At 44.0% G+C, this 27,193-nt stretch overlaps 3 protein-coding genes across 3 annotated transcripts; all 3 read right to left on the reverse strand.

Moving 5' to 3' along the window:
• Positions 1-4,834: 4,834 nt before the first annotated feature.
• On the reverse strand, positions 4,835-8,354 carry LOC140015867 (uncharacterized). The gene is made up of 6 exons (XM_072068694.1): positions 8,128-8,354; positions 6,947-7,689; positions 6,217-6,757; positions 5,421-6,057; positions 4,957-5,297; positions 4,835-4,838 (listed from the first exon to the last, which is right to left on the reverse strand). Exons 1-6 carry the CDS (start codon positions 8,352-8,354, stop codon positions 4,835-4,837), a joined length of 2,493 nt encoding a protein of 830 aa, XP_071924795.1.
• Positions 8,355-12,853: 4,499 nt separating this feature from the next.
• LOC140015868 (uncharacterized) lies at positions 12,854-17,344 on the reverse strand. Its single transcript, XM_072068695.1, has 7 exons — positions 17,118-17,344; positions 15,937-16,679; positions 15,207-15,747; positions 14,411-15,047; positions 13,940-14,287; positions 13,801-13,828; positions 12,854-13,398 (listed from the first exon to the last, which is right to left on the reverse strand). The coding sequence occupies exons 1-7, from the start codon at positions 17,342-17,344 to the stop codon at positions 12,854-12,856; spliced, it is 3,069 nt and encodes a 1,022-aa protein (XP_071924796.1).
• Positions 17,345-21,843: 4,499 nt separating this feature from the next.
• Positions 21,844-26,334, reverse strand: LOC140015869 (uncharacterized). Its single transcript, XM_072068696.1, has 7 exons — positions 26,108-26,334; positions 24,927-25,669; positions 24,197-24,737; positions 23,401-24,037; positions 22,930-23,277; positions 22,791-22,818; positions 21,844-22,388 (listed from the first exon to the last, which is right to left on the reverse strand). The coding sequence occupies exons 1-7, from the start codon at positions 26,332-26,334 to the stop codon at positions 21,844-21,846; spliced, it is 3,069 nt and encodes a 1,022-aa protein (XP_071924797.1).
• Positions 26,335-27,193: the final 859 nt, after the last annotated feature.

Here is a 27,193-nt window from a genome sequence, read left to right on the forward strand (position 1 = left end):
TGCTGTTTTTTCCTCTCTCCCGTAACAGCCTGCTAAGCTAGTTTTTCATCACCTTGTGTGCATACTCAATCTTCTGTCAATGGAAGTTATAGAAGAATGGATGCAACGTGAGCTTTATTCAAACCTTTGCCATTTTGCTAGTTTGCTAAAGAAAATAAAAAGCAATTTCTGCCTGCCGAAATTTGTTGCAGAATGCTTGTTTAATGTGTATCGTGAGTTGTTGCATGAAGTTTGCATGCAAAATGTTATAAAAATTACACTTTAACCCCCCAGGTCCCCCCTTGACTCACTATGGCCCAAGTAATTGGAACACTTAATCAATTTGATCCTTCAAGCTTCTCCATGTTCCACAAAAGCCCAAGCATGTTCTAATTTCTTTGCAATTGGGTCTTAAAGCAATTGCATCTTCACCCATTACTTGCCCTTTTCTTTGCCCCTGGACCCTTGAAGTTCCTAAAAGTGTTTGATTAGGCTTGAGTGCTTGGTTAGTGTTCGTGTGACGACCCCACCTCTCCCTAAGGCGTACCAAAGGGTTCGGCGGACCGCCTGCCCAGCTCTCGCCAGGACTCACTCACTATCTCAATCGAATCATAAATACACAACCATGCACCATAAATAATATTCACGATTCAGACTTATAATTTACATTGATAGGAGTCAGGTACAAAGTCTTAATACACCAACTAGTACAAAACGTATACAATCCAAGTACAACATGTTTCGTTCGAGGAATAGCGCGAGTACAAGTCCAAAAAGTCAAAAGTCAAAACAAACGGCTACACTAGTCTTTTACAAGTCTCTCGCGTCACCCGTACCCCTGTAAGGAAAACAAACTAACGGGGTGAGCCAAAGCTCAGTGAAGTTCCCAAATATCAAATTGGTCAGCAACCAAGTTATAGCAAAATAAAAGTGAAATGGCGAGCAAACAAGTCAAATCAAGGAAATAGTACTTCAGCTAGTCAAGTAGTATTAGATGCACATTCACATATAAGGATACGGTATTCATGTTACGGCTCCATTCCAGCTTGGTCAAGTGGTAGTCGACACTCCGTCAACTTTCAAGTAATTCCAAGTCCAAATAAACTCCGCTACACGCCAATTTCCGTCCACCGATCAACCCCCTATTCCGGGCCCGCATGCCATACAAAACATGGGTGGTAATACTCGAGTATACCGTTAGTCGAGTAGATAACACTCCACTCGACATTACAAGTGACCCAGGGTTTGTTATCTAATCGACCAGGCCCTTGCCGGCTCGACTCGATTAACTAGCCACAGGGTTTCTGGAATTCCAGGCAAGATATAATTCAAGTACATGTACAACAAGTCAAGTATGATCAATAGCAAGAACAAGTCATATTAGGGCAAGTGCGATAAAGTACACCCTTGCCCTTTCATTCATTGTCATGTAATCACGCAAGTCAAGTAGGGAGTACACATATCAAGTACAATCGGATATTTGGAAGCACTCACCACAATAGTGCTTCTAGTTTTCGCGTCGAGGTGGTACTCCGGGTTGGGAGTCCAAATCTGCGATAAAACTTTACTTGAGAACTTTGAAATCAACCAAGGTTCGAAACTTAAGCGTTTCGTTCGATAAGAATCAAGAAATTGAAATTCACTTGAGAAGAGTCGTGAAATAGTTGCTCGCTCTTTAAACTGGAAAATTTGATAACATTTCTGCTTGAATATGACTCTTGAGTCAAAAGTGCAAGTAAAACGGTTTCGTAGTGATTCATATCGTTTTCCTAAGGGTACAAGTTCGGCCAAGTCCTAACATATAACCCTCGATAAACAAGTGGCAAAGGTCCTCGATAGTTCAAGTGATAATCACTTAACCTTCACTCAAGTCGCAAAGATAGTTTTCTAGACCTCGAGTAAAAATTTGGGCAGCATGCCCTTTGTGTTTACCTAATTTCCAGCCATTTAGGCTTCAATATTTTCCTTCAACAACATCCCAACATCATACAAATAAGCAATTTATGTCAAGAGCCGTTCCATAGGCTCACAATATTATAACAACAAGAATCGCCTCAAGTACAAGTGCAGAAATTCAATGTGGCACAAGACAGATTTGACGTACAAATGCGGTAATAACACATCCGAGGCTACGCTTATCGGATTAAGACGAAACCTGTGCCCTTTCGAAGCTAAGACACAAAGCTACAACATTCATGAAGGTCACTTAGTCCATTTCCTAATGTAACTTAGTCAAAATCTCAGATTACTAAACCAGAAACCAATTCACCGGCAGTTTAAACGCATTATGCTGTAACGGACCTAACTCAGTGTACACAAGTCCGAATCAGGTTTTCTTTGAGGCATTTTAAAGCTACTTCAGAACACTACAAGTTTTATGTTTTGGCCCAGAGCTAAATCAGAATGGATCCTGGTCAAAAATCGTGATAAACTGGACTGAACTGAAGAAACGGACTGCTGGGAAATTCTTAAAACAGTAGGGGTATTTTGGACTTTTCACGTTCTGCGTTGCTCCGATTGAGCTGAAATTTTATAGGCACCTATAAAACACCATTCTCTACAACGTTTCTTCTTTGACCAAAGGCCAATTCGGCCTCTAACATATAGGTACAATTTCGGACAGAATGCTTGGGAAATTTTCCAGAAATCTGGAATTTTTAGCTCTAAGTGTAATTTCCTCAAATTTCTGGTTCTAATCACCACTAAACAACCTTATATAACCTTAATTACAACATTCATGCATCATACATCACATTGAGCAGAAAATCAGAAACCCTAGTTCATCAAATAAATTGGGGAAAACCTCTAAATCATGCTAATCATCCATAATCTCACCACTATAATCACCTACTAAACTTAATTTAACAAGATTAGATGTAAAACTTGGAGAGATAAACTCTCTTACCTTGAATAAAAGTCACCAAGAGTAGCACAAGCTCTCCCCTTCAAGAATCACACCACCACTCACTAGCTAGTCACTAGAAAGCAAGTTTAATCGGTTTACTTCGCTCGATTCCTCACTTATTTGTTGGATTTGGAGATGAAATGAAAGATTTCCCTTGGAGTTTTTCCTCCTTGATGCTCTCGGCCAGCTCCAGCAGAAATGAGGAAGAATTGGCTAAGTGTTGAGGTTATATGGATGGTAATGGTCTTGGGTAAGAAGCCATGAGGTGGTGACACTTGTCACCACCACCACCCTTTCTTTTTCTCTTTCTTTCTTGCCTTTCTTAGCCACCAATTTTCGGTCAACATGCTGCCAAGAGAGAAGATATTATGTGCAAAAGTCAACAACTTGTTGGGTAAGAAAAATGGTGGTCAAGCGGTGCGTTCAATCGGTAATGCGCGGGACCCGCCGGTTCGCGCCGTTTTTCTTAAAAACTCACGTACTAGGGTTTTTACCTCCCATTCACTAACCTTATATCATTGCTACTACTTACATATTATTTCTCACTTAAAAGTCACTTTTAATCATCAAATTGATCCTCGGCCAGTACCGAAAATTCATCCGGCGGAAAAATCGAAAAACCCTAATTTTGCTCAAAACTTGAAACCAAAGCGTAAAACCTTATTTTCTAGGTTTATTTACACTTAGTGTGAAATAATGAGGTAGGGGGCCTTAATAAATAATAATTTTCAAATAAAAGGCATTTTTGAGGAAAAATGTAGGAAATTTGCGGGTCCTCACATCCTCTCCCCCTTAAAAGAATTTCGACCTCGAAATTCATACCTTTTGTCGCGAACAGGCCAGGATACTTTTCTTGCATATCCGTTTCTAGCTCCCAAGTTGCTTCTTCCACTTCATGATGCTTCCATAGTACCTTTACTAAAGGAATCTGCTTGTTTCTCAAGTCCTTCACCTTCCTATCCAGTATTTGAATAGGTCGTTCTTCATAGGTTAAAGACTCGTCAAGTTCAACATCTTCGGGTGGAAAAATGTGAGTCGGATCCGGATGGTATTTCTTAAGCAAAGAAACGTGGAAAACGTCATGGATCCTAGATAAGCTAGCGGGTAACTCAAGTCGATAAGCCACCTTTCCTATTCGCTGCAGCATCTTGAAAGGTCCTATATATCGTGGTTGCAACTTTTTCCCTTTTCCGGATCTAATCTTTCCCTTTAATGATGTGATCCGAAGAAACACCTTATCTCCTATTTCAAACTCCAAGTCTTTCCTCCTATGATCGGCATAGCTTTTCTGACGGCTTTGGGCGGTTTGAAGTCTCTGGCGGATCACTCTCACCTTTTCATAGGCTTCCTCAACCCATGGTATAGTAGCCGGATCTATGACTTTTCTCTCCCCTACTTCATCCCAATGGATTGGAGATCGACATCGTCGTCCGTACAAAGCTTCATATGGAGCCATTTGAATAGAGGAATGATAACTATTGTTATACGCGAATTCAACCAAAGTCAAGTATTGGCTCCAACTTCCTTTAAAATCCACAATACAGGCTCTCAGCATATCCTCAAGAGTTTGAATAGTTCTCTCAGATTGTCCATCAGTTTGCGGGTGATACGCTGTGCTATAACTCAGCTTAGTTCCTAGAGCCTCTTGTAATTTCTGCCAGAATCGGGATACAAACCTAGGGTCTCTATCAGATACAATGCTCACTGGTACCCCATGTAGTCTCACTACCTCATCCATATAAAGTTTAGCAAGTTTCTCCAAGGAATATTTCATATTTACTGGCAGAAAATGTGCAGTCTTAGTCAATCGATCCACTATTACCCAAATTGCATCATGCCCCTTTTGTGTTCGTGGCAATCCTGACACAAAATCCATCGTTATGTGCTCCCACTTCCACTCAGGGATCTCTAAAGGCTGTAACAAACCTGACGGCTTTTGATGCTCAGCTTTCACCTGTTGGCACGTAAGACATTTTTGCACAAACTGGGCAATCTCCGCCTTCATTTTCTCCCACCAATACAGATTCCTAAGATCTTGGTACATTTTATTATTCCCTGGGTGCACCGTATACCTAGAGCAATGTGATTCCTCTAAAATCTCCCTTTTCAATTCCTCATCCCTAGGTACCACGACACGATTTCGAAACTTTAAAATTCCATCAGGGCTTAGATTAAAATTAGGTAACTCCCCTTTCTTCACTCTCTCTACCCACTTCTGCACTATTGGATCCTTCACTTGGCCCTCTTTGATTCGTTCCATCAATGCCGATTTCGTCTCAATATTTCCAAAAACCACCTTTTCCGATTCCAAACGAGGTTTCCACTCACATACATCTTCCAATAGGCCCCACTCTCTCACTATAGAACTTGCCAGTTGAGCCTTCCGGCTTAAAGCATCTGCTACAACGTTGGCCTTTCCAGGATGATAGTTAATTGTACAATCATAATCCTCTAAGAACTCTACCCACCGACGTTGTCTTAGATTTAACTCCTTCTGAGAAAATAGATACTTAAGGCTCTTATGATCCGTATAAACCTCGAAAGTTACACCATAGAGATAATGTCGCCATTTCTTCAAAGCGAACACTACAGCTGCAAGTTCCAAGTCATGGGTCGGGTAATTTTGCTCATGAGTTTTTAACTTTCGGGATGCGTAGGCAATCACTTTCCTATTCTGCATCAGCACGCACCCTAGCCCTTCTTTTGAAGCATCGGTATAAACCGTATAACTATCCTTTCCACTGGGCAAAGCTAAAACTGGAGCCATAGTGAATTGTTTCTTAAGCTCTTGAAAACCATTTTCACACTTAACGTCCCAAATATACTTTCCTTGTTTCTTGGTCAGGTTAGTCAAGGGTCCTGCAATCCTCGAGAAATTCTTTATAAATCTGCGGTAGTATCCTGCTAGACCTAGAAAACTTCGCACCTCGGTGGGATTTTCTGGCTGTTTCCATTTAGCCACAGCTTCCACTTTCGCCGGGTCTACAGCAAGGCCATCTTTCGAAATTATATGACCTAAAAACCCCACCTCTTCCAACCAAAATTCACACTTACTGAACTTAGCAAACAGTTGGTGCTCTCTTAGGGTTTGCAATACTATCCGCAAATGTTGTTCATGCTCCTCCCTTGACCTCGAATACACCAAGATATCATCAATGAACACCACTACAAACCTATCCAAGTAAGGTTTGAACACTCGATGCATCATGTCCATGAATGCTGCCGGGGCATTGGTTAAACCAAAAGGCATCACAGCGAACTCAAAATGCCCATATCGAGTGTTAAATGCCGTTTTTGGCACATCCTCCTTTCTAATTCTCAACTGATAGTACCCTTGTCGCAGATCCAACTTGGAAAACACTACAGCCCCTTGTAATTGATCAAATAACTCATCTATGTGGGGCAAGGGATATTTATTCTTAATGGTTACTGCATTCAATCCTCGATAGTCAATGCACAACCTTAAACTCCCGTCCTTTTTCTTAACAAATAGAACTGGAGCTCCCCATGGAGACTCGCTCTCATGAATAAACCCTCGTTCTAGCAAGTCTTGCAGTTGCACCTTCAACTCCTTGAGCTCAGCGGGTGCCATACGATAAGGAGTTTTAGAGATGGGAGTGGTTCCGGGTACTAAATCAACCTTAAATTCAATCTCCCTTTCGGGTGGCAAAGACTCCAATTCTTCCGGAAATACGTCCGGGTATTCACTGATTACTGGCATGTCTTCCAACTTAGTCTTTTCTCCCGGAGTGTTAATTAGAAAAGCTAGGTAACCACGAGCCCCACGACTAAGCAACTTCCTAGCCCTTATACCCGAAATAAGTGCAGAAGAGGCTATCATACCCCTCACATCAAGCTTTAGAGTTGCCTCCCCTGGTATACAAAATTCGACCACTTTCATCTTACAATCTACTCGAGCATGATAGTGAGCTAGCCAATCCATACCTAGGATAACATCATACCCCTTAATGGCTAGACTAATGAGGTCCACTACCAATTTCCGTTCGCCAATCCAAATATCACAACTCCTATATACCTCATTCGCAAGCAAAGTTTGATTACCTGTAGGTGTTCTTACCTCTAAGTCATAAGGTAACCTTTCAACTTTCGAGTCAATTCCAAGCATAAATGCAGGATTAACAAAAGAGTGAGTAGCACCGGGGTCTATTAAAATTCTAGCTAACCGGTGAAAAACAGGGATTGTACCTTCTACCACCTTGGTTGGTTCAAGCACAGTTGTTTGATCTAGCGAGTACACTCTGGCCGGTACCCTCGACCTAGCCCCTCCAGCAGTAGTCGGCTTTGGGTTTGACCTGGCAGTCGACTGAGTGTCACTGATTAGCGGACAGTTGACCATCTGATGATCCGCACTTCCGCACCTCAAGCACTTCCGAGCCTTTCTCCAGCACTCGTCTTCAGTGTGGTTCAATTTTCCACAATACCCACATGTCACTCGGGGAGTGGAGGTTTGACCTCCCTGAGTAAAACCTCTACCTTGACCTCTACCGCCCTGGCCTCCCCTCTGGGCATTCCCTCTCGGAGCACTGCCCCTAAACGTGTTCGAAAATCGTCCACTTCCAGCTCCACGACCGGATTTAGCGGGTGGCATGCTCCGCTCGCCTCGTACCGACCCTTGGGCTCCACTAGGTGCCCCTTTCCGCTTAGCGTGGAAATTCCTTACTTGCGTCCTAGCAGTTTCTATCCTTAAAGCCTTCTCCAGAACCTCCGTGAAAGTATTGATTTGGACCGCTGCTAAGGCTTCTTGCAATTCCACATTTAACCCTTGTATAAACCTTCGTACTTTCCTTGGTTCCGTAGCAATCAATTCGGGAGCGAATTTAGACAATTTGGTAAACTGAGTCTCATACTCAGTTACACTCATCAGTCCCTGACGGAGTTTAATGAATTCGTCCTCTCTCTTCTCCTGGACGATGGGTGGAAAGTATTTTTCGTTGAAGTCCCGTACAAAGTTTAGCCAAGTCCAGGCAGTTTTCTCTCTCTCCCACTTGGCCCTCACTACATTCCACCAAGCCCTAGCTGGCCCTTCAAATTGGAATACGGCAAATTGGACTTGTCTCTCCTCAGTGTAGTTTAGGGCAGCAAAGATATTTACCATGGTCTCCAGCCATTTCTCAGCTTCATACGGGTCTGGTCCTCCTAAGAATTTGGGTGGAGAGAACTTCTGGAATCTCTCCAAGGCTCTATCTTGCCCCGAATCAGGGTCTCTAGGTTGATTTACAGACCCTTGACCCTGTTGCTCCACCAACCGAGTCAAAATATTAGTCATCTGTTGGATGGCAGTGGCCACCTGATCTCCCCCGGCAGTCTGGGGTTCAGGTTGCTGTTCAACCGCTGCCTCCCTCTCCTCTATCGGTTCAGGCACCGGTTCCTGTACTTGCTCACCCTCACGGCCTCGCCTGGAACCGCGTTCTCGATTAGTTTTCTTGGTCCAACTCCTTTTATCCTCCATGTTTGAGAGTCAACCAACTAGAACATATAAACGGGGTAAGGTACGACTCATATATCGCGTTGCAACAATATAACTAGAGGCAAATAAACACGTAAGAAACAAGCACTTTATTTACATATCAAACAAGTCGTATATACAGGCCAACAAGTCACGTAGTCAAAGGCTATAACAGCCAAGGAACATAGAACAAAAGATATTTATATCCACCAGGACACGTCTAAAACAAAAACAAAAGAAGACATGTCGTCCCACTATGTTCCTAACTAGCCCACAAAACCTCCTAAAACCCCGATCCTAACAAGTGGTCTGGCTAGACGCCGACCCAACTGACTCCGAGGACGCGCTCGGCTCCTCCTCCATGTCCTCCTCAGGATCCTCCTCTGGATCCTCCTCAGGGGCACCGGGAGCGGCAGGAGCTACAGGCGCTTGGCCTTCCTCGGCCAAGTCCTGGATCACGTCCTCAACAAGTGCCTCGCACTTGGTCAGGATGTGGTCAGTCCGGTCTCGTATATGGCCAACTATGTGCATCAAACGTCCAGTCACCGCATGAGCCTGATCACGGTAAGCATCTGACTGCTGCTGCTCTGCCAGAACCGCGGCCTCCAACTATCGTATCCGAGCTCCCTGATCTCGGAGAGTGGCCTGGAGACGCTCTATCTCCGCAAAGCACCTACGATTGGTGCTACCCAATCGTCTCCGATCGTCATCTATAGCAAGCACTACTCGGTCAGGGTAAGAGTAGGTCTTCCAGCAATCGCAGCGCCGGATCTTGCGCGCTGGGGACCACCGCTGCGCTGGCCCGCCGGGAACCTCCTGGTATGTGATCACGCGACATACAGGGCCCGCTAGATATGGCTCGACCACGGGAGCGTCAGTAGGTGCGTCAGTAGGCACCTCAGGCACCTCAGTAGGTATCTCGATCGGTATGTCAGTAGGTGCAGGCTGGGACGGTCCAGCACCCCCAGAAGAGTCAGTGTCTGCCATCACCTAAGTTTGCAAATAACATTGCAAAGGTAAGTACACATCAAGCACAAAACAAGGCTAAGGCTAAACTCGATAATAAAACCCTAGCCTATCAAGTCAAGCACTCAAACTATCCAGATCAATTCAAGCCTAAGCTCTGATACCACCTGTGACGACCCCACCTCTCCCTAAGGCGTACCAAAGGGTTCGGCGGACCGCCTGCCCAGCTCTCGCCAGGACTCACTCACTATCTCAATCGAATCATAAATACACAACCATGCACCATAAATAATATTCACGATTCAGACTTATAATTTACATTGATAGGAGTCAGGTACAAAGTCTTAATACACCAACTAGTACAAAACGTATACAATCCAAGTACAACATGTTTCGTTCGAGGAATAGCGCGAGTACAAGACCAAAAAGTCAAAAGTCAAAACAAACGGCTACACTAGTCTTTTACAAGTCTCTCGCGTCACCCGTACCCCTGTAAGGAAAACAAACTAACGGGGTGAGCCAAAGCTCAGTGAAGTTCCCAAATATCAAATTGGTCAGCAACCAAGTTATAGCAAAATAAAAGTGAAATGGCGAGCAAACAAGTCAAATCAAGGAAATAGTACTTCAGCTAGTCAAGTAGTATTAGATGCACATTCACATATAAGGATACGGTATTCATGTTACGGCTCCATTCCAGCTTGGTCAAGTGGTAGTCGACACTCCGTCAACTTTCAAGTAATTCCAAGTCCAAATAAACTCCGCTACACGCCAATTTCCGTCCACCGATCAACCCCCTATTCCGGGCCCGCATGCCATACGAAACATGGGTGGTAATACTCGAGTATACCGTTAGTCGAGTAGATAACACTCCACTCGACATTACAAGTGACCCAGGGTTTGTTATCTAATCGACCAGGCCCTTGCCGGCTCGACTCGATTAACTAGCCACAGGGTTTCTGGAATTCCAGGCAAGATATAATTCAAGTACATGTACAACAAGTCAAGTATGATCAATAGCAAGAACAAGTCATATTAGGGCAAGTGCGATAAAGTACACCCTTGCCCTTTCATTCATTGTCATGTAATCACGCAAGTCAAGTAGGGAGTACACATATCAAGTACAATCGGATATTTGGAAGCACTCACCACAATAGTGCTTCTAGTTTTCGCGTCGAGGTGGTACTCCGGGTTGGGAGTCCAAATCTGCGATAAAACTTTACTTGAGAACTTTGAAATCAACCAAGGTTCGAAACTTAAGCGTTTCGTTCGATAAGAATCAAGAAATTGAAATTCACTTGAGAAGAGTCGTGAAATAGTTGCTCGCTCTTTAAACTGGAAAATTTGATAACATTTCTGCTTGAATATGACTCTTGAGTCAAAAGTGCAAGTAAAACGGTTTCGTAGTGATTCATATCGTTTTCCTAAGGGTACAAGTTCGGCCAAGTCCTAACATATAACCCTCGATAAACAAGTGGCAAAGGTCCTCGATAGTTCAAGTGATAATCACTTAACCTTCACTCAAGTCGCAAAGATAGTTTTCTAGACCTCGAGTAAAAATTTGGGCAGCATGCCCTTTGTGTTTACCTAATTTCCAGCCATTTAGGCTTCAATATTTTCCTTCAACAACATCCCAACATCATACAAATAAGCAATTTATGTCAAGAGCCGTTCCATAGGCTCACAATATTATAACAACAAGAATCGCCTCAAGTACAAGTGCAGAAATTCAATGTGGCACAAGACAGATTTGACGTACAAATGCGGTAATAACACATTCGAGGCTACGCTTATCGGATTAAGACGAAACCTGTGCCCTTTCGAAGCTAAGACACAAAGCTACAACATTCATGAAGGTCACTTAGTCCATTTCCTAATGTAACTTAGTCAAAATCTCAGATTACTAAACCAGAAACCAATTCACCGGCAGTTTAAACGCATTATGCTGTAACGGACCTAAATCAGTGTACACAAGTCCGAATCAGGTTTTCTTTGAGGCATTTTAAAGCTACTTCAGAACACTACAAGTTTTATGTTTTGGCCCAGAGCTAAATCAGAATGGATCCTGGTCAAAAATCGTGATAAACTGGACTGAACTGAAGAAACGGACTGCTGGGAAATTCTTAAAACAGTAGGGGTATTTTGGACTTTTCACGTTCTGCGTTGCTCCGATTGAGCTGAAATTTTATAGGCACCTATAAAACACCATTCTCTACAACGTTTCTTCTTTGACCAAAGGCCAATTCGGCCTCTAACATATAGGTACAATTTCGGACAGAATGCTTGGGAAATTTTCCAGAAATCTGGAATTTTTAGCTCTAAGTGTAATTTCCTCAAATTTCTGGTTCTAATCACCACTAAACAACCTTATATAACCTTAATTACAACATTCATGCATCATACATCACATTGAGCAGAAAATCAGAAACCCTAGTTCATCAAATAAATTGGGGAAAACCTCTAAATCATGCTAATCATCCATAATCTCACCACTATAATCACCTACTAAACTTAATTTAACAAGATTAGATGTAAAACTTGGAGAGATAAACTCTCTTACCTTGAATAAAAGTCACCAAGAGTAGCACAAGCTCTCCCCTTCAAGAATCACACCACCACTCACTAGCTAGTCACTAGAAAGCAAGTTTAATCGGTTTACTTCGCTCGATTCCTCACTTATTTGTTGGATTTGGAGATGAAATGAAAGATTTCCCTTGGAGTTTTTCCTCCTTGATGCTCTCGGCCAGCTCCAGCAGAAATGAGGAAGAATTGGCTAAGTGTTGAGGTTATATGGATGGTAATGGTCTTGGGTAAGAAGCCATGAGGTGGTGACACTTGTCACCACCACCACCCTTTCTTTTTCTCTTTCTTTCTTGCCTTTCTTAGCCACCAATTTTCGGTCAACATGCTGCCAAGAGAGAAGATATTATGTGCAAAAGTCAACAACTTGTTGGGTAAGAAAAATGGTGGTCAAGCGGTGCGTTCAATCGGTAATGCGCGGGACCCGCCGGTTCGCGCCGTTTTTCTTAAAAACTCACGTACTAGGGTTTTTACCTCCCATTCACTAACCTTATATCATTGCTACTACTTACATATTATTTCTCACTTAAAAGTCACTTTTAATCATCAAATTGATCCTCGGCCAGTACCGAAAATTCATCCGGCGGAAAAATCGAAAAACCCTAATTTTGCTCAAAACTTGAAACCAAAGCGTAAAACCTTATTTTCTAGGTTTATTTACACTTAGTGTGAAATAATGAGGTAGGGGGCCTTAATAAATAATAATTTTCAAATAAAAGGCATTTTTGAGGAAAAATGTAGGAAATTTGCGGGTCCTCACATCCTCTCCCCCTTAAAAGAATTTCGACCTCGAAATTCATACCTTTTGTCGCGAACAGGCCAGGATACTTTTCTTGCATATCCGTTTCTAGCTCCCAAGTTGCTTCTTCCACTTCATGATGCTTCCATAGTACCTTTACTAAAGGAATCTGCTTGTTTCTCAAGTCCTTCACCTTCCTATCCAGTATTTGAATAGGTCGTTATTCATAGGTTAAAGACTCGTCAAGTTCAACATCTTCGGGTGGAAAAATGTGAGTCGGATCCGGATGGTATTTCTTAAGCAAAGAAACGTGGAAAACGTCATGGATCCTAGATAAGCTAGCGGGTAACTCAAGTCGATAAGCCACCTTTCCTATTCGCTGCAGCATCTTGAAAGGTCCTATATATCGTGGTTGCAACTTTTTCCCTTTTCCGGATCTAATCTTTCCCTTTAATGATGTGATCCGAAGAAACACCTTATCTCCTATTTCAAACTCCAAGTCTTTCCTCCTATGATCGGCATAGCTTTTCTGACGGCTTTGGGCGGTTTGAAGTCTCTGGCGGATCACTCTCACCTTTTCATAGGCTTCCTCAACCCATGGTATAGTAGCCGGATCTATGACTTTTCTCTCCCCTACTTCATCCCAATGGATTGGAGATCGACATCGTCGTCCGTACAAAGCTTCATATGGAGCCATTTGAATAGAGGAATGATAACTATTGTTATACGCGAATTCAACCAAAGTCAAGTATTGGCTCCAACTTCCTTTAAAATCCACAATACAGGCTCTCAGCATATCCTCAAGAGTTTGAATAGTTCTCTCAGATTGTCCATCAGTTTGCGGGTGATACGCTGTGCTATAACTCAGCTTAGTTCCTAGAGCCTCTTGTAATTTCTGCCAGAATCGGGATACAAACCTAGGGTCTCTATCAGATACAATGCTCACTGGTACCCCATGTAGTCTCACTACCTCATCCATATAAAGTTTAGCAAGTTTCTCCAAGGAATATTTCATATTTACTGGCAGAAAATGTGCAGTCTTAGTCAATCGATCCACTATTACCCAAATTGCATCATGCCCCTTTTGTGTTCGTGGCAATCCTGACACAAAATCCATCGTTATGTGCTCCCACTTCCACTCAGGGATCTCTAAAGGCTGTAACAAACCTGACGGCTTTTGATGCTCAGCTTTCACCTGTTGGCACGTAAGACATTTTTGCACAAACTGGGCAATCTCCGCCTTCATTTTCTCCCACCAATACAGATTCCTAAGATCTTGGTACATTTTATTATTCCCTGGGTGCACCGTATACCTAGAGCAATGTGATTCCTCTAAAATCTCCCTTTTCAATTCCTCATCCCTAGGTACCACGACACGATTTCGAAACTTTAAAATTCCATCAGGGCTTAGATTAAAATTAGGTAACTCCCCTTTCTTCACTCTCTCTACCCACTTCTGCACTATTGGATCCTTCACTTGGCCCTCTTTGATTCGTTCCATCAATGCCGATTTCGTCTCAATATTTCCAAAAACCACCTTTTCCGATTCCAAACGAGGTTTCCACTCACATACATCTTCCAATAGGCCCCACTCTCTCACTATAGAACTTGCCAGTTGAGCCTTCCGGCTTAAAGCATCTGCTACAACGTTGGCCTTTCCAGGATGATAGTTAATTGTACAATCATAATCCTCTAAGAACTCTACCCACCGACGTTGTCTTAGATTTAACTCCTTCTGAGAAAATAGATACTTAAGGCTCTTATGATCCGTATAAACCTCGAAAGTTACACCATAGAGATAATGTCGCCATTTCTTCAAAGCGAACACTACAGCTGCAAGTTCCAAGTCATGGGTCGGGTAATTTTGCTCATGAGTTTTTAACTTTCGGGATGCGTAGGCAATCACTTTCCTATTCTGCATCAGCACGCACCCTAGCCCTTCTTTTGAAGCATCGGTATAAACCGTATAACTATCCTTTCCACTGGGCAAAGCTAAAACTGGAGCCATAGTGAATTGTTTCTTAAGCTCTTGAAAACCATTTTCACACTTAACGTCCCAAATATACTTTCCTTGTTTCTTGGTCAGGTTAGTCAAGGGTCCTGCAATCCTCGAGAAATTCTTTATAAATCTGCGGTAGTATCCTGCTAGACCTAGAAAACTTCGCACCTCGGTGGGATTTTCTGGCTGTTTCCATTTAGCCACAGCTTCCACTTTCGCCGGGTCTACAGCAAGGCCATCTTTCGAAATTATATGACCTAAAAACCCCACCTCTTCCAACCAAAATTCACACTTACTGAACTTAGCAAACAGTTGGTGCTCTCTTAGGGTTTGCAATACTATCCGCAAATGTTGTTCATGCTCCTCCCTTGACCTCGAATACACCAAGATATCATCAATGAACACCACTACAAACCTATCCAAGTAAGGTTTGAACACTCGATGCATCATGTCCATGAATGCTGCCGGGGCATTGGTTAAACCAAAAGGCATCACAGCGAACTCAAAATGCCCATATCGAGTGTTAAATGCCGTTTTTGGCACATCCTCCTTTCTAATTCTCAACTGATAGTACCCTTGTCGCAGATCCAACTTGGAAAACACTACAGCCCCTTGTAATTGATCAAATAACTCATCTATGTGGGGCAAGGGATATTTATTCTTAATGGTTACTGCATTCAATCCTCGATAGTCAATGCACAACCTTAAACTCCCGTCCTTTTTCTTAACAAATAGAACTGGAGCTCCCCATGGAGACTCGCTCTCATGAATAAACCCTCGTTCTAGCAAGTCTTGCAGTTGCACCTTCAACTCCTTGAGCTCAGCGGGTGCCATACGATAAGGAGTTTTAGAGATGGGAGTGGTTCCGGGTACTAAATCAACCTTAAATTCAATCTCCCTTTCGGGTGGCAAAGACTCCAATTCTTCCGGAAATACGTCCGGGTATTCACTGATTACTGGCATGTCTTCCAACTTAGTCTTTTCTCCCGGAGTGTTAATTAGAAAAGCTAGGTAACCACGAGCCCCACGACTAAGCAACTTCCTAGCCCTTATACCCGAAATAAGTGCAGAAGAGGCTATCATACCCCTCACATCAAGCTTTAGAGTTGCCTCCCCTGGTATACAAAATTCGACCACTTTCATCTTACAATCTACTCGAGCATGATAGTGAGCTAGCCAATCCATACCTAGGATAACATCATACCCCTTAATGGCTAGACTAATGAGGTCCACTACCAATTTCCGTTCGCCAATCCAAATATCACAACTCCTATATACCTCATTCGCAAGCAAAGTTTGATTACCTGTAGGTGTTCTTACCTCTAAGTCATAAGGTAACCTTTCAACTTTCGAGTCAATTCCAAGCATAAATGCAGGATTAACAAAAGAGTGAGTAGCACCGGGGTCTATTAAAATTCTAGCTAACCGGTGAAAAACAGGGATTGTACCTTCTACCACCTTGGTTGGTTCAAGCACAGTTGTTTGATCTAGCGAGTACACTCTGGCCGGTACCCTCGACCTAGCCCCTCCAGCAGTAGTCGGCTTTGGGTTTGACCTGGCAGTCGACTGAGTGTCACTGATTAGCGGACAGTTGACCATCTGATGATCCGCACTTCCGCACCTCAAGCACTTCCGAGCCTTTCTCCAGCACTCGTCTTCAGTGTGGTTCAATTTTCCACAATACCCACATGTCACTCGGGGAGTGGAGGTTTGACCTCCCTGAGTAAAACCTCTACCTTGACCTCTACCGCCCTGGCCTCCCCTCTGGGCATTCCCTCTCGGAGCACTGCCCCTAAACGTGTTCGAAAATCGTCCACTTCCAGCTCCACGACCGGATTTAGCGGGTGGCATGCTCCGCTCGCCTCGTACCGACCCTTGGGCTCCACTAGGTGCCCCTTTCCGCTTAGCGTGGAAATTCCTTACTTGCGTCCTAGCAGTTTCTATCCTTAAAGCCTTCTCCAGAACCTCCGTGAAAGTATTGATTTGGACCGCTGCTAAGGCTTCTTGCAATTCCACATTTAACCCTTGTATAAACCTTCGTACTTTCCTTGGTTCCGTAGCAATCAATTCGGGAGCGAATTTAGACAATTTGGTAAACTGAGTCTCATACTCAGTTACACTCATCAGTCCCTGACGGAGTTTAATGAATTCGTCCTCTCTCTTCTCCTGGACGATGGGTGGAAAGTATTTTTCGTTGAAGTCCCGTACAAAGTTTAGCCAAGTCCAGGCAGTTTTCTCTCTCTCCCACTTGGCCCTCACTACATTCCACCAAGCCCTAGCTGGCCCTTCAAATTGGAATACGGCAAATTGGACTTGTCTCTCCTCAGTGTAGTTTAGGGCAGCAAAGATATTTACCATGGTCTCCAGCCATTTCTCAGCTTCATACGGGTCTGGTCCTCCTAAGAATTTGGGTGGAGAGAACTTCTGGAATCTCTCCAAGGCTCTATCTTGCCCCGAATCAGGGTCTCTAGGTTGATTTACAGACCCTTGACCCTGTTGCTCCACCAACCGAGTCAAAATATTAGTCATCTGTTGGATGGCAGTGGCCACCTGATCTCCCCCGGCAGTCTGGGGTTCAGGTTGCTGTTCAACCGCTGCCTCCCTCTCCTCTATCGGTTCAGGCACCGGTTCCTGTACTTGCTCACCCTCACGGCCTCGCCTGGAACCGCGTTCTCGATTAGTTTTCTTGGTCCAACTCCTTTTATCCTCCATGTTTGAGAGTCAACCAACTAGAACATATAAACGGGGTAAGGTACGACTCATATATCGCGTTGCAACAATATAACTAGAGGCAAATAAACACGTAAGAAACAAGCACTTTATTTACATATCAAACAAGTCGTATATACAGGCCAACAAGTCACGTAGTCAAAGGCTATAACAGCCAAGGAACATAGAACAAAAGATATTTATATCCACCAGGACACGTCTAAAACAAAAACAAAAGAAGACATGTCGTCCCACTATGTTCCTAACTAGCCCACAAAACCTCCTAAAACCCCGATCCTAACAAGTGGTCTGGCTAGACGCCGACCCAACTGACTCCGAGGACGCGCTCGGCTCCTCCTCCATGTCCTCCTCAGGATCCTCCTCTGGATCCTCCTCAGGGGCACCGGGAGCGGCAGGAGCTACAGGCGCTTGGCCTTCCTCGGCCAAGTCCTGGATCACGTCCTCAACAAGTGCCTCGCACTTGGTCAGGATGTGGTCAGTCCGGTCTCGTATATGGCCAACTATGTGCATCAAACGTCCAGTCACCGCATGAGCCTGATCACGGTAAGCATCTGACTGCTGCTGCTCTGCCAGAACCGCGGCCTCCAACTATCGTATCCGAGCTCCCTGATCTCGGAGAGTGGCCTGGAGACGCTCTATCTCCGCAAAGCACCTACGATTGGTGCTACCCAATCGTCTCCGATCGTCATCTATAGCAAGCACTACTCGGTCAGGGTAAGAGTAGGTCTTCCAGCAATCGCAGCGCCGGATCTTGCGCGCTGGGGACCACCGCTGCGCTGGCCCGCCGGGAACCTCCTGGTATGTGATCACGCGACATACAGGGCCCGCTAGATATGGCTCGACCACGGGAGCGTCAGTAGGTGCGTCAGTAGGCACCTCAGGCACCTCAGTAGGTATCTCGATCGGTATGTCAGTAGGTGCAGGCTGGGACGGTCCAGCACCCCCAGAAGAGTCAGTGTCTGCCATCACCTAAGTTTGCAAATAACATTGCAAAGGTAAGTACACATCAAGCACAAAACAAGGCTAAGGCTAAACTCGATAATAAAACCCTAGCCTATCAAGTCAAGCACTCAAACTATCCAGATCAATTCAAGCCTAAGCTCTGATACCACCTGTGACGACCCCACCTCTCCCTAAGGCGTACCAAAGGGTTCGGCGGACCGCCTGCCCAGCTCTCGCCAGGACTCACTCACTATCTCAATCGAATCATAAATACACAACCATGCACCATAAATAATATTCACGATTCAGACTTATAATTTACATTGATAGGAGTCAGGTACAAAGTCTTAATACACCAACTAGTACAAAACGTATACAATCCAAGTACAACATGTTTCGTTCGAGGAATAGCGCGAGTACAAGACCAAAAAGTCAAAAGTCAAAACAAACGGCTACACTAGTCTTTTACAAGTCTCTCGCGTCACCCGTACCCCTGTAAGGAAAACAAACTAACGGGGTGAGCCAAAGCTCAGTGAAGTTCCCAAATATCAAATTGGTCAGCAACCAAGTTATAGCAAAATAAAAGTGAAATGGCGAGCAAACAAGTCAAATCAAGGAAATAGTACTTCAGCTAGTCAAGTAGTATTAGATGCACATTCACATATAAGGATACGGTATTCATGTTACGGCTCCATTCCAGCTTGGTCAAGTGGTAGTCGACACTCCGTCAACTTTCAAGTAATTCCAAGTCCAAATAAACTCCGCTACACGCCAATTTCCGTCCACCGATCAACCCCCTATTCCGGGCCCGCATGCCATACGAAACATGGGTGGTAATACTCGAGTATACCGTTAGTCGAGTAGATAACACTCCACTCGACATTACAAGTGACCCAGGGTTTGTTATCTAATCGACCAGGCCCTTGCCGGCTCGACTCGATTAACTAGCCACAGGGTTTCTGGAATTCCAGGCAAGATATAATTCAAGTACATGTACAACAAGTCAAGTATGATCAATAGCAAGAACAAGTCATATTAGGGCAAGTGCGATAAAGTACACCCTTGCCCTTTCATTCATTGTCATGTAATCACGCAAGTCAAGTAGGGAGTACACATATCAAGTACAATCGGATATTTGGAAGCACTCACCACAATAGTGCTTCTAGTTTTCGCGTCGAGGTGGTACTCCGGGTTGGGAGTCCAAATCTGCGATAAAACTTTACTTGAGAACTTTGAAATCAACCAAGGTTCGAAACTTAAGCGTTTCGTTCGATAAGAATCAAGAAATTGAAATTCACTTGAGAAGAGTCGTGAAATAGTTGCTCGCTCTTTAAACTGGAAAATTTGATAACATTTCTGCTTGAATATGACTCTTGAGTCAAAAGTGCAAGTAAAACGGTTTCGTAGTGATTCATATCGTTTTCCTAAGGGTACAAGTTCGGCCAAGTCCTAACATATAACCCTCGATAAACAAGTGGCAAAGGTCCTCGATAGTTCAAGTGATAATCACTTAACCTTCACTCAAGTCGCAAAGATAGTTTTCTAGACCTCGAGTAAAAATTTGGGCAGCATGCCCTTTGTGTTTACCTAATTTCCAGCCATTTAGGCTTCAATATTTTCCTTCAACAACATCCCAACATCATACAAATAAGCAATTTATGTCAAGAGCCGTTCCATAGGCTCACAATATTATAACAACAAGAATCGCCTCAAGTACAAGTGCAGAAATTCAATGTGGCACAAGACAGATTTGACGTACAAATGCGGTAATAACACATTCGAGGCTACGCTTATCGGATTAAGACGAAACCTGTGCCCTTTCGAAGCTAAGACACAAAGCTACAACATTCATGAAGGTCACTTAGTCCATTTCCTAATGTAACTTAGTCAAAATCTCAGATTACTAAACCAGAAACCAATTCACCGGCAGTTTAAACGCATTATGCTGTAACGGACCTAAATCAGTGTACACAAGTCCGAATCAGGTTTTCTTTGAGGCATTTTAAAGCTACTTCAGAACACTACAAGTTTTATGTTTTGGCCCAGAGCTAAATCAGAATGGATCCTGGTCAAAAATCGTGATAAACTGGACTGAACTGAAGAAACGGACTGCTGGGAAATTCTTAAAACAGTAGGGGTATTTTGGACTTTTCACGTTCTGCGTTGCTCCGATTGAGCTGAAATTTTATAGGCACCTATAAAACACCATTCTCTACAACGTTTCTTCTTTGACCAAAGGCCAATTCGGCCTCTAACATATAGGTACAATTTCGGACAGAATGCTTGGGAAATTTTCCAGAAATCTGGAATTTTTAGCTCTAAGTGTAATTTCCTCAAATTTCTGGTTCTAATCACCACTAAACAACCTTATATAACCTTAATTACAACATTCATGCATCATACATCACATTGAGCAGAAAATCAGAAACCCTAGTTCATCAAATAAATTGGGGAAAACCTCTAAATCATGCTAATCATCCATAATCTCACCACTATAATCACCTACTAAACTTAATTTAACAAGATTAGATGTAAAACTTGGAGAGATAAACTCTCTTACCTTGAATAAAAGTCACCAAGAGTAGCACAAGCTCTCCCCTTCAAGAATCACACCACCACTCACTAGCTAGTCACTAGAAAGCAAGTTTAATCGGTTTACTTCGCTCGATTCCTCACTTATTTGTTGGATTTGGAGATGAAATGAAAGATTTCCCTTGGAGTTTTTCCTCCTTGATGCTCTCGGCCAGCTCCAGCAGAAATGAGGAAGAATTGGCTAAGTGTTGAGGTTATATGGATGGTAATGGTCTTGGGTAAGAAGCCATGAGGTGGTGACACTTGTCACCACCACCACCCTTTCTTTTTCTCTTTCTTTCTTGCCTTTCTTAGCCACCAATTTTCGGTCAACATGCTGCCAAGAGAGAAGATATTATGTGCAAAAGTCAACAACTTGTTGGGTAAGAAAAATGGTGGTCAAGCGGTGCGTTCAATCGGTAATGCGCGGGACCCGCCGGTTCGCGCCGTTTTTCTTAAAAACTCACGTACTAGGGTTTTTACCTCCCATTCACTAACCTTATATCATTGCTACTACTTACATATTATTTCTCACTTAAAAGTCACTTTTAATCATCAAATTGATCCTCGGCCAGTACCGAAAATTCATCCGGCGGAAAAATCGAAAAACCCTAATTTTGCTCAAAACTTGAAACCAAAGCGTAAAACCTTATTTTCTAGGTTTATTTACACTTAGTGTGAAATAATGAGGTAGGGGGCCTTAATAAATAATAATTTTCAAATAAAAGGCATTTTTGAGGAAAAATGTAGGAAATTTGCGGGTCCTCACATCCTCTCCCCCTTAAAAGAATTTCGACCTCGAAATTCATACCTTTTGTCGCGAACAGGCCAGGATACTTTTCTTGCATATCCGTTTCTAGCTCCCAAGTTGCTTCTTCCACTTCATGATGCTTCCATAGTACCTTTACTAAAGGAATCTGCTTGTTTCTCAAGTCCTTCACCTTCCTATCCAGTATTTGAATAGGTCGTTATTCATAGGTTAAAGACTCGTCAAGTTCAACATCTTCGGGTGGAAAAATGTGAGTCGGATCCGGATGGTATTTCTTAAGCAAAGAAACGTGGAAAACGTCATGGATCCTAGATAAGCTAGCGGGTAACTCAAGTCGATAAGCCACCTTTCCTATTCGCTGCAGCATCTTGAAAGGTCCTATATATCGTGGTTGCAACTTTTTCCCTTTTCCGGATCTAATCTTTCCCTTTAATGATGTGATCCGAAGAAACACCTTATCTCCTATTTCAAACTCCAAGTCTTTCCTCCTATGATCGGCATAGCTTTTCTGACGGCTTTGGGCGGTTTGAAGTCTCTGGCGGATCACTCTCACCTTTTCATAGGCTTCCTCAACCCATGGTATAGTAGCCGGATCTATGACTTTTCTCTCCCCTACTTCATCCCAATGGATTGGAGATCGACATCGTCGTCCGTACAAAGCTTCATATGGAGCCATTTGAATAGAGGAATGATAACTATTGTTATACGCGAATTCAACCAAAGTCAAGTATTGGCTCCAACTTCCTTTAAAATCCACAATACAGGCTCTCAGCATATCCTCAAGAGTTTGAATAGTTCTCTCAGATTGTCCATCAGTTTGCGGGTGATACGCTGTGCTATAACTCAGCTTAGTTCCTAGAGCCTCTTGTAATTTCTGCCAGAATCGGGATACAAACCTAGGGTCTCTATCAGATACAATGCTCACTGGTACCCCATGTAGTCTCACTACCTCATCCATATAAAGTTTAGCAAGTTTCTCCAAGGAATATTTCATATTTACTGGCAGAAAATGTGCAGTCTTAGTCAATCGATCCACTATTACCCAAATTGCATCATGCCCCTTTTGTGTTCGTGGCAATCCTGACACAAAATCCATCGTTATGTGCTCCCACTTCCACTCAGGGATCTCTAAAGGCTGTAACAAACCTGACGGCTTTTGATGCTCAGCTTTCACCTGTTGGCACGTAAGACATTTTTGCACAAACTGGGCAATCTCCGCCTTCATTTTCTCCCACCAATACAGATTCCTAAGATCTTGGTACATTTTATTATTCCCTGGGTGCACCGTATACCTAGAGCAATGTGATTCCTCTAAAATCTCCCTTTTCAATTCCTCATCCCTAGGTACCACGACACGATTTCGAAACTTTAAAATTCCATCAGGGCTTAGATTAAAATTAGGTAACTCCCCTTTCTTCACTCTCTCTACCCACTTCTGCACTATTGGATCCTTCACTTGGCCCTCTTTGATTCGTTCCATCAATGCCGATTTCGTCTCAATATTTCCAAAAACCACCTTTTCCGATTCCAAACGAGGTTTCCACTCACATACATCTTCCAATAGGCCCCACTCTCTCACTATAGAACTTGCCAGTTGAGCCTTCCGGCTTAAAGCATCTGCTACAACGTTGGCCTTTCCAGGATGATAGTTAATTGTACAATCATAATCCTCTAAGAACTCTACCCACCGACGTTGTCTTAGATTTAACTCCTTCTGAGAAAATAGATACTTAAGGCTCTTATGATCCGTATAAACCTCGAAAGTTACACCATAGAGATAATGTCGCCATTTCTTCAAAGCGAACACTACAGCTGCAAGTTCCAAGTCATGGGTCGGGTAATTTTGCTCATGAGTTTTTAACTTTCGGGATGCGTAGGCAATCACTTTCCTATTCTGCATCAGCACGCACCCTAGCCCTTCTTTTGAAGCATCGGTATAAACCGTATAACTATCCTTTCCACTGGGCAAAGCTAAAACTGGAGCCATAGTGAATTGTTTCTTAAGCTCTTGAAAACCATTTTCACACTTAACGTCCCAAATATACTTTCCTTGTTTCTTGGTCAGGTTAGTCAAGGGTCCTGCAATCCTCGAGAAATTCTTTATAAATCTGCGGTAGTATCCTGCTAGACCTAGAAAACTTCGCACCTCGGTGGGATTTTCTGGCTGTTTCCATTTAGCCACAGCTTCCACTTTCGCCGGGTCTACAGCAAGGCCATCTTTCGAAATTATATGACCTAAAAACCCCACCTCTTCCAACCAAAATTCACACTTACTGAACTTAGCAAACAGTTGGTGCTCTCTTAGGGTTTGCAATACTATCCGCAAATGTTGTTCATGCTCCTCCCTTGACCTCGAATACACCAAGATATCATCAATGAACACCACTACAAACCTATCCAAGTAAGGTTTGAACACTCGATGCATCATGTCCATGAATGCTGCCGGGGCATTGGTTAAACCAAAAGGCATCACAGCGAACTCAAAATGCCCATATCGAGTGTTAAATGCCGTTTTTGGCACATCCTCCTTTCTAATTCTCAACTGATAGTACCCTTGTCGCAGATCCAACTTGGAAAACACTACAGCCCCTTGTAATTGATCAAATAACTCATCTATGTGGGGCAAGGGATATTTATTCTTAATGGTTACTGCATTCAATCCTCGATAGTCAATGCACAACCTTAAACTCCCGTCCTTTTTCTTAACAAATAGAACTGGAGCTCCCCATGGAGACTCGCTCTCATGAATAAACCCTCGTTCTAGCAAGTCTTGCAGTTGCACCTTCAACTCCTTGAGCTCAGCGGGTGCCATACGATAAGGAGTTTTAGAGATGGGAGTGGTTCCGGGTACTAAATCAACCTTAAATTCAATCTCCCTTTCGGGTGGCAAAGACTCCAATTCTTCCGGAAATACGTCCGGGTATTCACTGATTACTGGCATGTCTTCCAACTTAGTCTTTTCTCCCGGAGTGTTAATTAGAAAAGCTAGGTAACCACGAGCCCCACGACTAAGCAACTTCCTAGCCCTTATACCCGAAATAAGTGCAGAAGAGGCTATCATACCCCTCACATCAAGCTTTAGAGTTGCCTCCCCTGGTATACAAAATTCGACCACTTTCATCTTACAATCTACTCGAGCATGATAGTGAGCTAGCCAATCCATACCTAGGATAACATCATACCCCTTAATGGCTAGACTAATGAGGTCCACTACCAATTTCCGTTCGCCAATCCAAATATCACAACTCCTATATACCTCATTCGCAAGCAAAGTTTGATTACCTGTAGGTGTTCTTACCTCTAAGTCATAAGGTAACCTTTCAACTTTCGAGTCAATTCCAAGCATAAATGCAGGATTAACAAAAGAGTGAGTAGCACCGGGGTCTATTAAAATTCTAGCTAACCGGTGAAAAACAGGGATTGTACCTTCTACCACCTTGGTTGGTTCAAGCACAGTTGTTTGATCTAGCGAGTACACTCTGGCCGGTACCCTCGACCTAGCCCCTCCAGCAGTAGTCGGCTTTGGGTTTGACCTGGCAGTCGACTGAGTGTCACTGATTAGCGGACAGTTGACCATCTGATGATCCGCACTTCCGCACCTCAAGCACTTCCGAGCCTTTCTCCAGCACTCGTCTTCAGTGTGGTTCAATTTTCCACAATACCCACATGTCACTCGGGGAGTGGAGGTTTGACCTCCCTGAGTAAAACCTCTACCTTGACCTCTACCGCCCTGGCCTCCCCTCTGGGCATTCCCTCTCGGAGCACTGCCCCTAAACGTGTTCGAAAATCGTCCACTTCCAGCTCCACGACCGGATTTAGCGGGTGGCATGCTCCGCTCGCCTCGTACCGACCCTTGGGCTCCACTAGGTGCCCCTTTCCGCTTAGCGTGGAAATTCCTTACTTGCGTCCTAGCAGTTTCTATCCTTAAAGCCTTCTCCAGAACCTCCGTGAAAGTATTGATTTGGACCGCTGCTAAGGCTTCTTGCAATTCCACATTTAACCCTTGTATAAACCTTCGTACTTTCCTTGGTTCCGTAGCAATCAATTCGGGAGCGAATTTAGACAATTTGGTAAACTGAGTCTCATACTCAGTTACACTCATCAGTCCCTGACGGAGTTTAATGAATTCGTCCTCTCTCTTCTCCTGGACGATGGGTGGAAAGTATTTTTCGTTGAAGTCCCGTACAAAGTTTAGCCAAGTCCAGGCAGTTTCCTCTCTCTCCCACTTGGCCCTCACTACATTCCACCAAGCCCTAGCTGGCCCTTCAAATTGGAATACGGCAAATTGGACTTGTCTCTCCTCAGTGTAGTTTAGGGCAGCAAAGATATTTACCATGGTCTCCAGCCATTTCTCAGCTTCATACGGGTCTGGTCCTCCTAAGAATTTGGGTGGAGAGAACTTCTGGAATCTCTCCAAGGCTCTATCTTGCCCCGAATCAGGGTCTCTAGGTTGATTTACAGACCCTTGACCCTGTTGCTCCACCAACCGAGTCAAAATATTAGTCATCTGTTGGATGGCAGTGGCCACCTGATCTCCCCCGGCAGTCTGGGGTTCAGGTTGCTGTTCAACCGCTGCCTCCCTCTCCTCTATCGGTTCAGGCACCGGTTCCTGTACTTGCTCACCCTCACGGCCTCGCCTGGAACCGCGTTCTCGATTAGTTTTCTTGGTCCGACTCCTTTTATCCTCCATGTTTGAGAGTCAACCAACTAGAACATATAAACGGGGTAAGGTACGACTCATATATCGCGTTGCAACAATATAACTAGAGGCAAATAAACACGTAAGAAACAAGCACTTTATTTACATATCAAACAAGTCGTATATACAGGCCAACAAGTCACGTAGTCAAAGGCTATAACAGCCAAGGAACATAGAACAAAAGATATTTATATCCACCAGGACACGTCTAAAACAAAAACAAAAGAAGACATGTCGTCCCACTATGTTCCTAACTAGCCCACAAAACCTCCTAAAACCCCGATCCTAACAAGTGGTCTGGCTAGACGCCGACCCAACTGACTCCGAGGACGCGCTCGGCTCCTCCTCCATGTCCTCCTCAGGATCCTCCTCTGGATCCTCCTCAGGGGCACCGGGAGCGGCAGGAGCTACAGGCGCTTGGCCTTCCTCGGCCAAGTCCTGGATCACGTCCTCAACAAGTGCCTCGCACTTGGTCAGGATGTGGTCAGTCCGGTCTCGTATATGGCCAACTATGTGCATCAAACGTCCAGTCACCGCATGAGCCTGATCACGGTAAGCATCTGACTGCTGCTGCTCTGCCAGAACCGCGGCCTCCAACTATCGTATCCGAGCTCCCTGATCTCGGAGAGTGGCCTGGAGACGCTCTATCTCCGCAAAGCACCTACGATTGGTGCTACCCAATCGTCTCCGATCGTCATCTATAGCAAGCACTACTCGGTCAGGGTAAGAGTAGGTCTTCCAGCAATCGCAGCGCCGGATCTTGCGCGCTGGGGACCACCGCTGCGCTGGCCCGCCGGGAACCTCCTGGTATGTGATCACGCGACATACAGGGCCCGCTAGATATGGCTCG

This window comes from Coffea arabica, chromosome 10c (genome assembly GCF_036785885.1).
Source record: "Coffea arabica cultivar ET-39 chromosome 10c, Coffea Arabica ET-39 HiFi, whole genome shotgun sequence".
Taxonomy (NCBI): domain Eukaryota; kingdom Viridiplantae; phylum Streptophyta; class Magnoliopsida; order Gentianales; family Rubiaceae; genus Coffea; species Coffea arabica.

Coding starts and splice junctions, on each gene's coding strand:
- LOC140015867 (XM_072068694.1), bottom strand. CDS start 8,354: ATGGAGGATAAAAGGAGTTGGACCAAGAAAACTAATCGAGAACGCGGT. Junction 7,690..8,127: donor GTGGAGCAACAGGGTCAAGG/GTCTGTAAATCA, acceptor TACGGAACCAAG/GAAAGTACGAAGGTTTATAC. Junction 6,758..6,946: donor AGAGGTAAGAACACCTACAG/GTAATCAAACTT, acceptor TTTGTATACCAG/GGGAGGCAACTCTAAAGCTT.
- LOC140015868 (XM_072068695.1), bottom strand. CDS start 17,344: ATGGAGGATAAAAGGAGTTGGACCAAGAAAACTAATCGAGAACGCGGT. Junction 13,829..13,939: donor CACATTGCTCTAGGTATACG/GTGCACCCAGGG, acceptor ACGTGCCAACAG/GTGAAAGCTGAGCATCAAAA. Junction 13,399..13,800: donor TGAGCATCAAAAGCCGTCAG/GTTTGTTACAGC, acceptor TGGATTTTAAAG/GAAGTTGGAGCCAATACTTG.
- LOC140015869 (XM_072068696.1), bottom strand. CDS start 26,334: ATGGAGGATAAAAGGAGTCGGACCAAGAAAACTAATCGAGAACGCGGT. Junction 24,738..24,926: donor AGAGGTAAGAACACCTACAG/GTAATCAAACTT, acceptor TTTGTATACCAG/GGGAGGCAACTCTAAAGCTT. Junction 24,038..24,196: donor AAGTTGGATCTGCGACAAGG/GTACTATCAGTT, acceptor TTACTTGGATAG/GTTTGTAGTGGTGTTCATTG.